Genomic DNA, 18,680 nt, shown 5'->3' on the forward strand with positions numbered 1-18,680 from the left:
GAAATGGGACTAGAATTCCTGGTTTCCAGAATAATGTCTTAACCACTATCGCAACCTGGCTTTCATGTTTAATATACTACCTGCATAAAAAGCCTAAGCTGGTAGAAGCAACTCTCTCATAACATATAGCCCAGTTCAGACATGACTGTAGTATGCAATCTCTATCTGTGATGAAATAGAAAATGAATAAGTGCACAAGTTTTGTTTCTTCACATCAGGAAACTTCAGTAGGGAGGCCCCTCTACAGATTCAGAGGGGTTGAAGATTGCAACGTCAAACCAATGTTTAGTCCTTTTCTCTTGCATTAAGAAGCTAATTACTGAAATAATGGGTGGGGAGGGCTTTTCTTTTCGTACATTCTCAGATACATAAAATAACCAATGAGATTACATGCTGAAATATTGAGTATTGTCAAAAGGCCCAATTCTGCTCCAATTTATGAAGACCTTCCCTGTAAAAAATATGCACAATTTTAGATACATGCTTTTGAAAAACACAGTGAATGACAATTGAAAGGTTAGACTGCAATCTTGGGGGGGGGGATCATGATTAATTCTAAATTCAAAGCAGAATGCTATCCTATTGAAAAGGAATATTTTTCCAAAAGATAACATATGTCAAAGAGAAAATAAAGTAAAATGCCCTCTTCCTCCAAAAACTTTTATTGTGCACGTCAATTAAGAAACAACTCCAATTAGTTTGGAGTTTTTTCCACTGACATATTGGAGAGAAAAATAGTGTTATTCAATAAAAATATAGCAGTTGAAAAGATCTAGCATTTTAAGATCATGTTTTATTAAAAAGAAATATGGAAAAATTGCACTTTTCCTGTTTTATACTTTTAAAAGAAAGCAATAAAGTTCCACTAGCAATTATAAATAACTATTCCAATATGTTATTGAATTATTAAAGCACTCAAACCATGCTGCTAATTAAGAAAAATTAAGGTCTGATTTAATATAAAATGTACACTTACAGAAAACACCTTTAATTAGTAAGATAATAAAATAATTATCATCTTATCACAAAAAAATTACCACTTTGTGCCTTACGCGTGTCTGATTTTCCCCATCTACCCTGGGACATCCAGAAAATGTATGATTAAGCTGTACTAGAGCTATGTAATTCAGCCTCTATTTTTTTTCATTCGGTTATGACTCATTCAAAAAATAAAGTAGGATTCAAGTATTTGCAAATACTTGCTTTTCTTGCTTAAACCTGCTACTTCGTTTATGTTTGGACATGTTGATTCTGTGCAACTTTTGTCTCCAATAGTTTTCTAGAAATGAATGACAATGAATGTTGAGAAACTGAAATCAAATTAAGTTACAGGTAAATTATGTTAAATCTAGAAAGAGATTTCCAGAATGTGTTCATTCATATTTTTTCCATTTTGTATCCATCCAGAATATTTATTTAAAATTTGCATGAATACATTATTTCAAACTTATTTTATTGCAAAATAAAAAGGTAAAGGTAAAGGTTCCCCCGCACATGCAGTGCTAGTCGTTTCCAACTCTAGGGGTCAGTGCTCATCTCTGTTTCAAAGCCGAAGAGCCAGCGCTTGTCCGAGGACATCTCCGTGGTCATGTGGCCGGCATGACTAGACACCAAAGGCGCACGGAACGCTGTTACCTTCCCACCTATTTTTCTACTTGCATTTTTACGTGCTTTTGAACTGCTAGGTTGGCAGAAGCTGGGACAAATAACAGGCGTTCACTCTGTTACGCGGTACTCGGGATTCGACCCGCCAAACTGCCGACCTTCTGATCGACAAGCTCAGCGTCCTAACCCACTGAGCCACCACGTCCCTTACTGTAAAATATTCCTGCCTAAATATATTTTTCTTAAAGTATACATTATTATACTTTATAGTAAAATTAAATTGTGGTCTTATCCATACCTCAATTCATAATGCTCAGGGCTGTATTTCTAAAAAGTACAAAAGAATAAATTCTATATTTATTTTCCTTGAATGCTCTTTGGTGTGAAAGGTAACATTTGTAAACCCTCTTGACATATATTCAATCCACTAGGAAGAGTTCGATGAAAACTAGTAGGCCATGTGAGGTAATGGAGAATCTTAAAAGAGAAAATGTAATTTTTTTCTGCTATTTTCTCTGTCTTTAATTCACATACCACTTTACTAAGTGAATAAAAGAACAGCATGAAAGACAATCTTATAACAGTGCTGTTTTATTTGAACTGGTTAATAATATCTGGTGTAAACTTTAATATGATAGCTTCTGCACTCAAAATCTCAACTAATTGGAGAAAAATCACAGTACTGAAAATTTCATAAAACTTTCACAGAGTTTTATTTAAATATATCATAAAACTCTTTGTGTTCCAAGTGAATTCTATGAGAAATCACAGAAAAAGTGGAACAATATCAAAAATGACAAACTATTTCTTACCTGGAAATATTTTATTCTGGATTCAGAATATTATTTATTCTGAAATAATAAAAATATGAAAGATAAATAAGGATGTCTCTCAATATTCTTAATAAAAATTTGCAACAATTGGTGTCTGTATTAAGCAGAAACAGTTGTTTCTTTTCAACAATAAATTTCTGGCTTTCTACTGCAATTGTAATAACTATCATAATAAATTCTACTGAGTGTGTCAAAGTCAAATATATAGAAACGTTGGGTACTTGTGATTTGCAGCTTATAGGATTTGTCAATATGTGTGCAAAGCTTGTAGGAACAAATTTTCTAATCTTCTATTTACTGTCTAAAATGCACAACTAATACTTACTGAACATACAGTGGTCAAACATTCATGAAATGTGAACCACATACATAGGCACACATTTCTCTATAGTGAAGCTACAGATTGCAAAAGCTGGCAATTCAATTGTAGCAAAAAGACAATCATTTTGTTTGAGAGTTATATTTGATTTTATGTATCCCCTACATTAAAATTACTATAAATCTCTGAGGCCTAATAAACCCTCTCTCAAAATATTTAAACTGGGTCAGCCCATTAAAGGCAAAAAATACACTACTATAATCAATGATTTGACATGATGGGGGGAGGTACATTAATAGTATTTGAAAAGGCATCTGATTTTTTTTAAAGGTAGGGGTCAGATTAGGCAGCATTGAACTTATAACAGGATATTCCTAAAGAAAGAGGATATTTGTATATCCCTAACTCTCAAGAATGAGTCATACACACTGGAAAATATTAGACAATATTAAGCTAAATGTATAACTGTCAGCTCTGCCTTTAATTAGCAATTTATTCTGTTGCCTAGTTCCCTTCCCCCCTCCCCCCAGGTTCTAACTATGTAATAGTTTCCTGCGCTGTGTATTCTAAAACTGTTTTATAAATTGTAACACAAACAGAGCATGCTGGGATTTCTGTAATGCTTTGGTTCTCAAGAGCAAATTTGTGTAGCTTGGAAAATATTAACATCATGAATTTAAATATTTTATTTAAAGACACTGGGTTCGTTGCATGATATACCTGGAAGCTTAGGCATTTACACAATGTATTAATTCATTTGAAAAGAAAGAAATGAATGTATTTGCGGCTAAATTGTAGATGATTTACTTTGGATCATACAGACTCATCTGAGTATGTCAGAAATCTTTCTTCTCTCTAAAAATCTATTTGCAAACTAATACATATTATACATGCTGACATGGCAAGACCTTTCCACTGTTTCCCTCACATCCCTTCTCATAGGCTAATTAAAATATTTTGCACCCATGTCTAAACCTATCACACATAAACCATACATTTCTAGAAGATTGAAATAATGTAAGCCAAATTCTTTAAGCTTTGAGATATCACCTAAACCATTCAAAGAGGTAAAAGACATTGGAATGACTATACTTTATCCTCACAAAGCTCCTGGGAGGAAAGTTAAGTTGAACATTTATTACTTATCTTTTTTGTTAAATTCATATCCCACCTTTTATTCAAAGCCCCTCATTCATATTTTCCTCCTATTTTTCCTCACAATAACAATCCTGTGGCATAGATGGGGTTTGACAGAGAATGATTGTCCAGAGTTACCCAGTGAACTTCTGTACTTGAGATTAGATAGAACTTTTCTTTGACCTCTCTTTCGCATGGAAGCAAGAGGCAACAAAACTAATCACATCATTCTTCATCAAACACCTATTAAGCAAAATGCAGATAAGGAGGAATGAACACCATATAAACAAGACCGATGAAGAAACAATCCTCCACTCAGAAAGCAATCAAGAAAGAAAATATACCCCAATCAAGGCTACTAGGCAAGCTACCACATATAAACACCCAGTAAACGCTACTTCTCCATGGGCTGCTGATATTGCTGATGTTACTTAGCTTCATAATGGATTTGTTTATGTTTATGTTTTATTTAATTTATATACCGCCCTTCTCCCTGGGGACTCAGGGCGGTTCACAGGGCATATAAATAAAAATACAATACTATACAAAAGTTAAAACAAAGATTAAATCAGTGCCCAATTAAAAACAATAATACAATCTAAAAAGACAATTTAAAACCCAACTCCCCCATCAGGCCAGACCGGCCAATTCAAACAAATGGGTCTTCAGACCACGACGGAAAGTTCGGAGGTCCGATGCCGTCCGGAGCTCCACCGGCAGTTGGTTCCACAAAGCCGGGGCACCCACAGAGAAGGCTCTCCCCCTGGGGGCCGCCAGTCGGCATTCCCTGACCGGAGGCACCCTGAGGAGGCCCTCTCTGTGGGAACGCACAGGGCGGAGGGGAGTTGAAGCCGGCAGCAGGTGGTCCCCGAGGTACCCCGGACCCATGCCATGTAGGGACTTAAAGATCATAACTAAGACCTTGAACCTCACCCGGAAGACAACTGGTAACCAATGCAGCTCGCGGAGCAAAGGTGTAACATGGGAGTACCGGGAAACTCCCAAGACAACTCTCGCGGCCGCATTCTGTACCAGTTGGAGCCTCCGAGTGGTCTTCAAGGGAAGCCCCATGTAGAGAGCATTACAGTAGTCAAGGCGAGAGGTCACGAGCGCATGAGTGACCGTGCACAGGGCATCCCGGTCCAGATAGGGCCGCAACTGGCGCACCAGGCGAACCTGGGCAAAAGCCCCCCTAGTCACGGCCACTACATGATCTTCTAGGGTAAGCCGTGAATCTAGGAGGACTCCCAAGTTGCGAGCCCTATCCACGGGGGGTAAGAGCTCACCCCCCATAGAAAGAGGTGGAACATTTTGAATGTCCCGGGATGCCGGAATGCACAGCCACTCAGTCTTGTCAGGGTTGAGCTGAAGTCTGTTCCTCCCCATCCAGACCCGAACCGCCTCCAGGCAACGGGACATCACAGCGAGGGCATCACTGGGGTGGTTTGGGGTCGAAAAGAAAAGTTGGGTATCATCGGCATATTGATGATACCCAACTCCAAAACCACGAATGATCTCACCCAGCGGTTTCATGTAGATGTTGAACAGGAGAGGCGAGAGAACCGACCCCTGAGGAACTCCACAAGCGAGAGACCTCGGGGTCGATCTCTGCCCCCCTGCCAACACCGACTGCGAACGTCCCAGGAGATAGGAGGAGAACCACCGAAGAACCGTGCCTCCCACTCCCAATCCCCTGAGACGCCGCAGCAAGATACCATGGTCGATGGTATCGAAAGCCGCCGAGAGGTCTAATAGGACTAGGACAGAGGAATATCCCCTGTCCCGAGCCCTCCAGAGATCATTCACCAGAGCGACCAATGCCGTCTCCGTGCTGTACCCGGGCCTGAAACCCGATTGGTAGGGGTCCAGATAATCCGCTTCATCCAGGACCAGAGGGAGCTGATGCGCCACCACACTCTCAACAACCTTCGCAAGAAAGCGAAGGTTGGAGACCGGACGAAAGTTGTTCAATACAGCTGGGTCCAAGGCAGGCTTCTTGAGGAGAGGTCTCACCACCGCCTCCTTCAAGACGGTGGGGAAATAACCCTCACTCAAAGAAGCAGATATAACCGCCAGGAGCCAGCCTCGTGTCCTCTCCCTAGCTGCATAAACCAGCCAGGAAGGGCACGGGTCCAACAAACATGTGGAGGAGCTCAGCCTCCCCATAATCCTGTCCACTTCATCAGGGGTCACAGAATCAAACTCTTCCCAGATAACATTGACAAGACCGTCCGTGTCCTGATCGCCTGACTCTGCCCAGCTGGAGTCCAAACCGGTCCGAATCCGAGCGATTTTATCCGACAGATGTTGACTAAATTCCTCGGCACGACCCTGCAAGGGATCCTCCCTCACCTCCTGATTAAGAAGTGAGCGAGTCACCCTAAACAGGGCGGCCGGGCGATTATCTGCGGACGCAATGAGGGTAGAGAAGTAATTACACCTCGCCACCCTCATCGCTGCGAGATAAGACCTAATATAGGTTCTTAACCGCAACCGGTCGGGTTCGGATCGGCTCGACCTCCAACAGCTCTCTAGGCCCCGTTTCCAACGCTTCATCTCCCGGAGCTCCGCGGAGAACCATGGAGCTCGCTGGGATCTGCGCCGGGTCAGGGGCCGCAAGGGTACAACCCGGTCAAGTGCCTCAGTGGCTGCCCTTTCCCAGGTTTCCACTAAGGCATCCGCCGAGCTGTGAGCAATGGAGGCAGGTGGGGACCCCAGCGCCGCTTGGAATCTGTCAGGATCCATTAAGCGTCTGGGGCGGTACCATCTAATTGGTTCCGTATCCCCACGGCGGGGGGTGGCAAAACGGAAGACCATCCGCAGGAGATGATGATCGGTCCATGACAGGGGCATAATAAATGGAGAGCCCCCACCAAGATCATCCAACCACCGTCTAGATAAAAAAATCAGGTCAAGAGTGTGGCCTCCCTCATGAGTTGGTTCAGAAATTACTTGCGTCAGGTCCATGGCCGTCATGGAAGCCATGAACTCCCGAGCTAGCTCAGATGAGCCTCCCAGGGATGGTAGATTGAAGTCTCCCAAAACTATAAGTTTGGGAAACTCAACCACCAACCCTGAGAGGATATCAAGCAGCTCGGGCAGGGCTGCCGCTGTACGACTAGGCGAAATGTACGTCAGCAGCAAACCCAACTGCGCCCCAGAACCAAATCTCACAAAGAGAGAAAACCAATTGTTTCAATTACAATTATCCTTTTTTGTCATAGAAATATTCTTTGTAATTTTGTAATTGCCTTCCTCCTTAGGGATAATCTCTTTTTTATTTCTCTTCAGCAACTGATCATTTTCATTGTGGAATCCAAAAAAACAAAAAAGAACTTTTTTATGTTTTTTTTTTAATTCAGGAAAACAAATATTGACCATTTGCAATATTTTGTGATCAGCTGTTACATTCAATAAGCATACTGACGTTAAGCAACATAAACATTAAATACTGTATAACAGATTGTTTTTAACTTTCCAGTTGTATGATCATAATCTTAAGTCTTTACTTTTGATTTGATTTCATCTGGATATCTCCAATTATTGGTATTCTGATTCCAGCTTATCTCTTACAGTCTTAAAATATATTTGCTATATAAGTTCAACAGACGAGGAGAATACATGCATCTCTTTCTTTTTCCCTATTCTATAAACTGTAGTGTTTTTCATTTTTCAGTTCTTTTAGAAATAGTGACATCGTTCTTTGCCTTTCTTGCCTAGCACAGGAAGTCTCTCTGTTTATTCATCTTGCATCTTCTTTGTTGCCCAACGGCTTTAATCTTCTCACTTTCTTTGGCCAACATAGCTTGCCTGAAAACTACTCAGGCCTTTTCTTCCTTGAAAATTTGGGAATATTTTTTCCATGTCAATTTTCACAATGCCTCAGGTTATGTTTCATGTAAGTACACTGAATCTGTTCCTTCTGACTATATGTCCTTGAAAGAGAAGTTCAGACTTCCTTGCGGATTTTGTCTGGCCACATCATCACTTCCAGATGTATTCATGAAAGCTGAAAAATCTTTCCCAGTAACTAGTTGGGGCACTTTCTAACCTATGAATCTCCTTATTTGGCACTTGTGTAAAAGCTTCAGCCATGTCCAGACAGTTTTAGCAATAACAATAGCTTTTAGGATTATGTACCGCCCCGCCTCATAGTGCTTTACAGCACTCTCTGGGCAGTTTACAATGTAAGCATTTGCATATTGCCCCCTAGAATCTGGGTCCTCATTTTAATGACCTCAGAAGGATGGAAGGCTGAGTGAACCTTGAACTCAGTCAGGATCAAACTCCAGGCTGCTGGCAGTGTTTGCCTGCAATACTGCAGTTTAACCACTGCACCACCAGGATTATTTCCTGGCAACAATACGTAAATGGTGCAACATTTGGATTTGATTTGGAGTTCCTTTTCATACAAGAATTGGCTTTTTTCATACCTGCAGAGTTCTGTCTTTCATTATACTGAAGATAAATACCTAGCTTCAGTCTTCCCTTCTGACTTACCAGAATAGGTGAGTTTACTTCCACTCTTGCTGGTGGAACCTCTTAAAGTTACTAATGTTACTGGGTATCCCCCAGCCCAATCATTGTGTGGGGATAATTCCATGGTTGGGTTGAATTGTATCTTGAAGCAAGTTGGTAACCAATGTACGTCTTGCAGGGCACATACAATGTGCTGTTGCCAGTTTGGACTAATTTGGATGTTTCAGTTTCTGAAAACTTTGCAAAAGTGATGTCAAACATAATACACTGCAGTACTCCAAACTAATCATAGCTAATACATGTGCCACTATGGCCAGGTTGACCTCCTAAGGAACAACAGCAGAGGACACCAATGAAGGTAGCACTATTAGCTACCGCTAAGGAAAAAGGAGTAAAATGAGTGCCAACTTATTCAGTTTCTCAGAGGGGAAGAGTTAGTTCATCCCAAACAGTTAGAATTGTAATTCCAGAATCTGACTCCTGGGAAATCAGGATTTTGCCTGATTTCTCAATTTATTAGCCCTCATCCAGCCCGGTATTGCCTTCAGGCAGATTCAGAAGATTATTATCTATCTTTGTAATAAGTGAGATCAAGTTACCTCTCAAATGTATATTGGTAAGAAAAGTCCCAAACCCTAGATTATCTTTTCTCAGTAGTTTCATGTAAATATTAAATAATATGTAAGAAATCAATAAATTGCTGATAAAAAAAGTTGTCTCACTCACAAACTCAGTCCTGAAATCAGATTTAAGTCTAGATTTAAATCTAGAACTCCTCTGTTCTTTTGGAGGAGTTCTGGAAGTTAACTGTGCATGACCGAGATAATTTTGGTTGGCATAGGGCATATGAATGCATATCCTATTAAGAGAATGCAGTGCTAACAGACATGGACACTGATACGCATTCTCATGCAAACATAATCATTGCTTCATTATTTGAAATGTGCATATGTCACTCTAATTATTTTTCTCTCTCTGCAATTATTTTACTGATTTTATTTATTTTTATTACCATCATGTTGCTGAGGTTTTTGTATTATTGTTATTCATCATGGAATAATTTTAAAAGAACAAAGTAAAGTATAGATATGGATCAGAAATGCAATCCACTGATGTAGCAGGACATTTCTATTTTTTAAAAAGTTTCTAAAATAAACTTTCTGGCATAACAACTGGAGAATTTAGAACAATTATTGCAAAATCAAATATTTCAAATTTCTGAGAATGACATTATCAAAGAGATTATCTTACTACTTTGTTAAGAAAATTGTACATGCAATTTTAGCAGTATTTGTTGCTCTTCTAATTGATTAACAGAATTTTAAAAAGAGACATAGGGTTGCACTGACCAATGGATTAAAATACTAATCAATGAAAATTTTGTTTCAGAAGAGACTATCAACAAAATGTTGTGATGCAAGAGAATAAGTATAATGAGGCTGTGAGACATATAGAGGATGTTTGGTTCAGGACATATTTAATGACTCAGCATATCCACTCAAATTCATATTGCGTATTGTGCAAATAGATTCTACCACATTACAGAGAGACGCACGTACAGTATTAGCTAACATCACTCAAGATTGTCAATACAGTTTTCCTGAGTCAAACAATATTGTATTGTACTTTGCAGGCAACCAATATAATTATTACATTATTTAAAATATTTGCATTCTTTAGCAAAAGTCTACCATGTATTCAGTATGCTACAAAAATTGTTCAATTCACTTTCATCTTTAAACGGATTTTGTTATATTACATTATCTGATTGCATTTGACATTCCCCGCATCTTAAGGTTTTATACTAATACATTTTGAAACGGAAATAGCTATGACTCATGGTCAATGGTATCTTCTGGGGTTTTTTCATTCTATTCTCTATGTATATGCCCTAATATTTTCTATTAATTTCCAATATAAAGTATTGCTGAGAAATTTTTCTGCAAAATTGGAGTTTCTATCAATGTCTCTATTTCCTCATTTAAAATAGTATTATACAAGGAAATAAGAGACATCACTAGAAACTCCAATTTTGCAGAAAAATTTCTCACTTCCACTGCTTTATTTGGCCAATTTATGCATAGAATTAACTTTCTTTTCTTAAAATAAAAAGTTTAAAAAGCAGGTAGATAATGATAATGCATTTAGAACAAGTTATTTCCTTTTTTGTGTTATTAAACTTGAAATAAATTAATATACAACAAAATTGTGGTAAATATTCTTATGATGGGAGGAGGTTGTATCCTTTCAATTATTTTTTTAATGCTAATGATCATAGCAGTAATTCAATGTGATTACTGGGGGAGAAGGCAAAAACATTCAGCCACTTTTCTATATTTTTGCAAGGTTTGGGAAAGATTAAAAGCTTAACAAAGCTATTTCATTTTCTTTTACATAGAAAAATGAAACTATCATAATTTGCTATTTGGCCACTGAATGTTAGGACTATAATTTGTAAATAAGAATCCACAAAATAGGGCTGCATGCCACATAGCTTTTTCTCCCCTTCCTAGGACATTCAGGTTGATGGTTTAACAAAAAATGGAACTGAAGTTCATGATTTTTTCAAAATAGCCATTTCACTATAAAATGTATCTGGTTTAATCATACCAACACTCAATAATCAAAGGCTGATTCACCAAGTCCCAACATACTTATCTAATTCATATAGTCGCTCGTGTCACAAGCAAGTGACTCTGGGCAGAGCATTCCCTTCTCTCTTTCTTAATGGCTTTTGGGGCAGTACAGTACTGTATGTATTAGTGTGAGAGTGAATGTGCACACGCTCATGTGTGTACAGGCAATCCTTGCTGACTGACCATTTGTTCAGCAACTATTTGAAGTTGTGGCTGTTGCAGTGTCCCCATGTCACATAATCGTAACTGGCATGCTAAGTCAAGAACATAACAGAATAACAGAAATGGAAGGGATCTTCGAGATCTTCTAGTCCAACCCCCTGCTCAAGCAGGAAACCCTATACCAGGGGTGTCAAACTGCCGGCCCGTGGGCTGGTTGCATCATGCAGAGGCCACGTCCACTCCTGCTCCAGCAATGTGAAAAAAGTCACGATACATCGTGACACGTGACGTGACGAGTTTGACACCTGTGCCCCGTATCATCTCAGACTAATGATTATCCAATCTTTTCTTAAAAACCTCCAGTGATGGAGCACCCACAACTTTTGGAGGCAAATTGTTCCATTGTAATTGTTCTGTCAGGAAATTTCACCTTAGTTTTAGGTTGCTTCTTTCCTTGATTGGTTTTTCACCCATTGCTCCTTGTTCTGTCCTCGGGTGCTTTGGAGAATAGATTGATCCCCTCTTCTTTGTGGCAGTCCCTTAGATATTGGAACACTGCTATTATATCACCCCTAGTTCTTCTTTTCATTAAAGTAAACATACCCAATTCCTGCAACCATTCTTCATATGTTTTAGCTTATGTCCACTCATATGTCCTGTCCCCTAATCATCTTCGTTGCTCTTCTTGCTAAAGTCTTAACATCTTTTTTATATCATAGCGACCCAAACTGAATGCAATATTCCAAGTGTGGTCTTACCAAGGCACTGTAAAGGGGTACTAACACTTCCCATGATCTTGATTCTATTCCGCTGTCATTACACTGCATTGCAATCTCCTGAAGTCACATCATCACTATCTGAGAGCTTCCCAGCCAGATTTCCATCGGCAAAGTCAGTTGTGTCGCAGTTATGTGACATTGTGCTTAATAAACCACAGTAACTCACTTAACAATCACAGTCAGAACCACCATCATAAATCAGACATGGTCATATGAGTTTTCATTTTATAATCACATCACTTAACAATGGAATTGACAATCCCAATTGTTGTTGGTTAATGAGGACAGATTTTTATCCAACTCTTTCAATATATAGCTCAAGACTTGGAACATATTTAGTGCTCGTCTCCATTCTTTCCCACAACAACCACCCTGTGAAGTGGATTGGGCTCAGAAGGAGTGACTGGCCCAAGGTCACTCAACTTTTATTCCTAAGGGAGGCCTAGACTCAAGAGTCTCCTTGTTTCTAGGTCAGCACCTTCACCACCACACCACGTTATTCATATCAGGATTTTAAAAAATGTGTTCTGAGGAACCCTAGGATTCTTGAGATTGTGATGGGGTTTTGTGTAAGCAGAGGGTTAAAAAAACAAATTCACTTGAATATAATCACTAGAGTCACTAGAGTTTTGCCTTTTAATCAGAGGGTCCAGGATGTTTTTAACTAAAGAGGTTGGACAGTTTGAAAAAGTTTGAAAACCACATATTTCTATGATAAAAAACTATATATTTATTTCAACATTTCTATCTTTTTCATGCAAGTTGGAATAATTTATCGCATTTACTTTAGAATATACAAATTAATAATGGGACTAATAAATATTTGGCTAATCCAAATATCTTCACATTAAATATTTTATTGTTAATTTTGGTTAAGCTAATAAAATTTAATTATATTTAATATATATATCTCTTTCCATTTAATGTACTAAATGTAATTTATCATTCACTGAAAATGCAATTGAAAAATGGAATTAGGATTCAGTTGTAAATGAGGCAAGGATAAGATTATTAACTCACTTTCAAATCAGGCATTTTATTTTTATTATTTTAAGATATCATTATGCAAACAGTTATTAACAACCTTGCGTACCATCTCCAAATAAGATAATGGAAGGTGTAAGATCATGCTTGACAGCTGTTATTTATGCTGCAGTGCAATTACAGTCTAGATATCATGGTTACATCTATATTTTAATTTATTGTTGCAGATAGATGATAGAGATAGATAGATAGATAGATAGATAGATAGATAGATAGATAGATAGATAGATAGATAGATAGACAGACAGATAGCAGAAACATGCATCTATATAGTCTTATGTATGTGTTGCTTAATGAATTCCTTTAAGAATACTAGTTACAAAATATTACATTAGAAAAAGGATGAGAGACATATTTTATTGAACAATATATAGATATCAATTCAACCCTTTCAATATATATGGACCAGTTACAATATTTAAAGTCAGTACATATTGATTAATGCAAGTATACCATTATATAAAAAAGGTTGCTGGAGAATGTCCAAGTTTCTACAAATTCATTCTAGATCCTTTTCTTCATGTTTCATCAAACAATCAATCAATAAAAAGTTATTCATTCAAAACTCTGGCTAACAAATACAATAATATCATTTTGCAAAAGCAACACAAGAAACCATGACAAAATGCAGAAATGTCATGCATTTAAAGAGATTTCCAAGTGGACTAAATTATCTAGTTCAGCTGCTAAACCAACTCTAGCTCTAAACATGGCTTCAGCTACAATTGGAACCTACATACATTGAAGGCTGATTTTTCTCTAAACTAAAATTGGTATACAATTTGTAATAAGTGAAATTAAATATGGGATAAGGGAAGACTTTCTCTGGTTTTAAAAATATTTCTGATTTTATTATATTTTTATCATTTTTAGGGTTCTTTCTCACATTATTTATTATAATAACTTAATTATTTCAAAATGTAGTGTGGAATATGATGCATCAGATAGAAAGTTAGACTAAAAAAGATAAATTCAAGCTTAGATCCAGTCTCAGCTATGAAAACCTACTGAATAATTTCAGGCCAATCACCTCCTTTAGTTCTATCTACATCATTAGATTAAATTACACTTGTTGTTGATGGGGAAAACTGAAGAAAAGAATATTACGTTGATTATCTTGAGCTCCCAGGTGACAGATGGAATAGAAATCAATTGAAATACATAAAATAGAGCAAAAAAATAATTTAAATTGGATAACCAAAGCACTGACCTGTACAGGCTCAGGAGTAAGTTGGACAACATGCTGCATACGTTCGCTGTGATGATGCCGAGATTCTTCTTCATAGATGAGATCCCTCTCATGTTGGGGAAGATTCAGAAATCGCCGAATGGTGCACAAATTTTCCCAAAGTGTTCGATTTTCAGGGCTTGGGTTTTCTTTCCAACGCAACAGCTCACACAGCCAACCCTTCAAAGTAAATAAATAAATAAATACATCAATACACACAGACTGTTAAGCAGTAATATAGTAGTTCAATAGCAACCTAGGACCCAGATTGTTGGGGGCAATTAAGCTGACTTTGTAATAATGCCGCTTGGGGTGTGTGTGAAAGCCCTAATAAGCAGGCATATACACGGAATGAAGGCTACTGCTAAGCTTGTAAGCCGCCCTGAGTCTTCGGAGAAGGGTGGGATATAAATGCAATAAAAATAAAAATAAAAATAACCTTGAGTGCTACTGAAAAACAGCTTTTTTCAGATAGTTTACTACAATGTAGGTAAGTAATTTTAGTGTTCTGAGATGGGAGAAGGGGAAATTAGTCTCATATTTTTTACAGAAATTATGAAAGAAAAGATATGTGCTAACGTAACAGAATTTGGAACCAAGGTAGGAAGACTTTGAACAATGGGAGTGGGGGCAAAAACAAAAAGTATATCATTTTGCTAATTGCCAGGTGTCCAGTGCCACAGATATACCTTATTGTTAGGGCTCTTTACATATTTTTTTGTTCACATTCACAATAATATATCTTCTTTTAACATTACAGTATGTTTATGGGCTGTCATCTGTCTCTGACAGATGAAGGTTTTCCATAGAGAAGAAAACTTCCCTTCAGCTTCAAACTTCCTCCAGCTCCATCCTTCCAGCCTCACTTACCAAATCTCTTGCTTTTAAGTTCCCTCCCCACTCTGAAATATACAGTAAATATACCCAATCATGATATCCAGACATGCTAAAACCTGGGATAAAAATAGCTTAAATGAATTAAAGAAATGTGACAAGTTAGCAGGGCACAAGGGTGAGACACAGAAGTCACCTAGCATTTTAGCAATAGCGTAAAACAACATGGAACCCATACAAGCTCCAGCTTCAAATATTTTAAAATGTGATGTTGACTCATGGTGCCAGTCACAGGATCACTACAGCCTGCAATTGATCTAGAACAGGGGTGTCAAACTGCCAGCCATGGGCCGGTTGCATCATGCAGAGGCCATGCCACCCCAGCTCGGGCAATGTGAAAAAAGTCACGATACATCATGACATGTCACGTGATGCAGCGAGTTTGACACACATGATCTAGAAAATAGGCCAATGTAATAAAAGGAAGGACTATAAAGGTTGTTTATTTGATCAAAGTTAAAATATATATGTTGATATCTCTGATAACAATTAATGGATATTTTGATGACCAGGTCTGAGCAAGGAGACATCAAGGATTTGTTTATAGATAAGATCTGAGATAAGGAAAGAAAGAGATCATTTGTTGTATTTTAAGACAATGTGATAAGTTACTAAAATTGTTTATACTCATTGTGATAAAGAGAGAGGCCACTTCTTTATACATTTCTTTTTCTTTAATATATATTTATTTTTTCTTTCTTTTCTATTTTACTTCTATTTTCCCTGTACTTTCTATCTCTTCTTTTAGTTTTTAAGTTTGTATTAGTTTTTTTATATTTTTCATTGTAATGCTAACAACTGCATAATATCATGTGATTATTTGCCTAACTCTCCACTGCATCTTCTGCCTTTATCTCCCCCCCCAAAAAAAGAAAGAAAAGCAAGATTTGATTATCTCCGCTGCATCAGCCAAGACAGCCATACCAGCTGTTCTCATTGTGCAGCCTCTTCCTCACGGCCTACATGTTAATAACCTGATCATTCCATTTTCTCCTTCAACTGCCGGCTGCAGCACAGTGAGGAGACAAAAAGCCAGGCCCATCTGCAGCAGCTGTAGGCACTGAACTGTGAAGCCACGGGGGATTTATAAACTAATCTGTAACACAACACTGCCTTGTTTTTACAAGTGAGAGGCCACAGTTGTGCAGACCTGATCTTTTCTTGCAATAGCTAGGAGTGGTGGGAAATGAAAAGAAGATATCTAATCATTTACTTGGAATAAATATCTGCATTTACTATTCTACATGGTACGTGGCTAACCACAGAATCAGGTGATGGTCGACTCCCACATTCTCTTCTCCTCACACAAAATCCCATGTCTCTTTAATAATAAAGCAACAAGCAAACAGACCTTTAAAACTCTCAGCTCTAAAGTATATTCTCAGGGGTCCTTCCATACAAAAGAATTTTTTTTTGAAATGTAAAATAGAACATGGAAGGGAAGAGTACTTCTTCCTGCATTCTTTTTACCGATTCCCACCGAATACATACAAATTCTTTGAATAAGTATGGCTCCAACACATTCCCTTGGAAAACTGAGGCCCCAGACTTGGTTTCAGTTTCTGCTTTTTTTTTTTGGTATTTTTTCAAAGGCTAAGAAACACCCTACAATTGGTCCAACTCTACATTTTGAGTGATCTTGATATTTTCTGGAGTGAGGTTGCTGTTGCCTTTTCAGAATGTTTAGCTTGAAAAGAGATGTGACAGATGACATCTCTCCTCTTCCTTATGATCTTGGAATGTTTCATGCAACACTCAGCTGCATTTGATTGATATCTCCTCCTATAATCTGCACTCATTACCAGCACTTAGCTTGACACTACAGGTCTCATTATGGACGGTGTGCTCTCTGCCATTATACTTTAAGTAGCATCATTTTAATTTGCCTGGCACCTTGCAAGGTCCTGACCATGAAGCTATTAAGAAATGAACTAGACTGCCATGTGACCATGTGTGCAAGACATGAGCAAACCAAATTAATTTCTGGCACAGGAAGTTAGCAGGCAAAGGTCCCATCCTTAGGACACCAGAAAATGACTTGATTCCCCTGTGGAATTACGCTAATGGCATATTTAGCAAAGCTTAGTTCTGAAGGTAAAGCACATTCTTGTTATTTAGGGAAAGAGAAATCCAGTTTCCCCAGAAACTGTTTGCTTGACTGATCAGATTAAGGGATCTAGTCTTCTACAGCCTGGGCATGCATGTACACAAATCACAGCAGGACCCAAGAAATCTACGATACTTCATAGCCTCCGACATATTGCACCATGTATACCCAGCTGCTACAATAATTAGCTTATGGATGTATCAGCTGGTTCTGCAATTTTTATAAATGATAACTAACCTACAGAGCAGAAAGATTTTTATAAGCCTAATATTAGCAAGAAATTGCTTAAACCCTCTTAACTCTAAAATGTTATTGTGCTAAATGCCCTCTTCATGCTTGCAATTTTATACCACGGTAGTACTCCCTCCCTAATTATTTATTTGGCATCAACAATGGCAATTCATTTATATCAACTTCTTTCACAAAAAAGCTATTATCTACCATTTTTTCACAAGCTATTTGGATATTTTTCTTCAACAAATCTACCTTTCATTTAAGCTCTCAATCTATTTATTCAAACAGTTTATCACTCCTACTTTCAGGATCATATATATTAACAACCAAAAAGGTTTCAAGTGCCATGAGAAGCTGCTACTGAAAACATTATATAATGGAACCACTAACCAAGACACACAATTCCGTACCAAGAAATTACTATCAAGAGGGAAGTTTAATGTGCACTGCAGTGTTTTTTTATTATTATTGAAATAATCTTACTGTGCTATTTGAGAAAGTTTTTCAGTATGTTGCAAAAAAAGTGTAAATGTCAAATAAAACAGTGACAGATGATGACAGTATTCTCTATTGAATAGCACCGTTGCTTCGTGCATGTTCGATGAGAACTCATGAATTATTAATAAATAAACTCCTTTTTATGTTTAAAAAACCTCAAGTAGTTGTGTGATTTATTCAGGGAGGTTATAGCAAAGGGAAACTGAAAATTCCAAAACTGATTTCTGTGTTAAAAATGCTGATACTAAATTTTCACATAGATAAAAGTATTGACATAAGACGGATACTAAGGACTACTTGGCTTATATCCATCCTTTTTTCCCCAGACCATATTATCTGTATTGGGAATAAAAGTAGATTTAAAACAAGCTAGAAAATGAAAAAGGTGGCTGAAAGAATAAAAAATAAATAAAACCTGGTGCTTGTTCACTGTACCAGAATTTTTCAATAGTAAATAAAAGGAAGGGGTTAGCCCATTCCTTTGCTAATGTAAGTTAAACTACTCCTGTCCAGGTTCAGTCCCAGGTTTTTAATTTTAAAACTGCAGGAAATTGACGATCAGAAATCTCTCTTTTATAATGAAAATAAGAGAAAATTCAGTGCAGACATTCTCTTCTACATATCCCTGGACACTGTCTCTTCAAAAATCCACCAGTATGTGTAAGATAAAATCAGAATGCTTTCTAAAAATATTATGCCAAAGTGAAGATGTTATGGGGCACTTA

At 37.7% G+C, this 18,680-nt stretch overlaps 1 protein-coding gene across 1 annotated transcript in view; it reads right to left on the bottom strand.

The window, feature by feature from the left end:
• SATB2 (SATB homeobox 2) overlaps positions 1–18,680 on the bottom strand; it is a gene marked incomplete at its 3' end in the record, with an annotated part of 136,010 nt that overhangs the window by 16,942 nt on the left and 100,388 nt on the right. The window contains exon 10 of the mRNA XM_083368134.1: positions 14,205–14,402. Within this exon, the coding sequence (XP_083224260.1) occupies positions 14,205–14,402 (198 nt within the window). The remainder of the gene's footprint in view (positions 1–14,204; positions 14,403–18,680) is intronic.

Source organism: Vipera ursinii (genome assembly GCF_947247035.1).
Source record: "Vipera ursinii genome assembly, chromosome: 1".
NCBI classification, from domain to species: Eukaryota; Metazoa; Chordata; class Lepidosauria; order Squamata; family Viperidae; genus Vipera; species Vipera ursinii.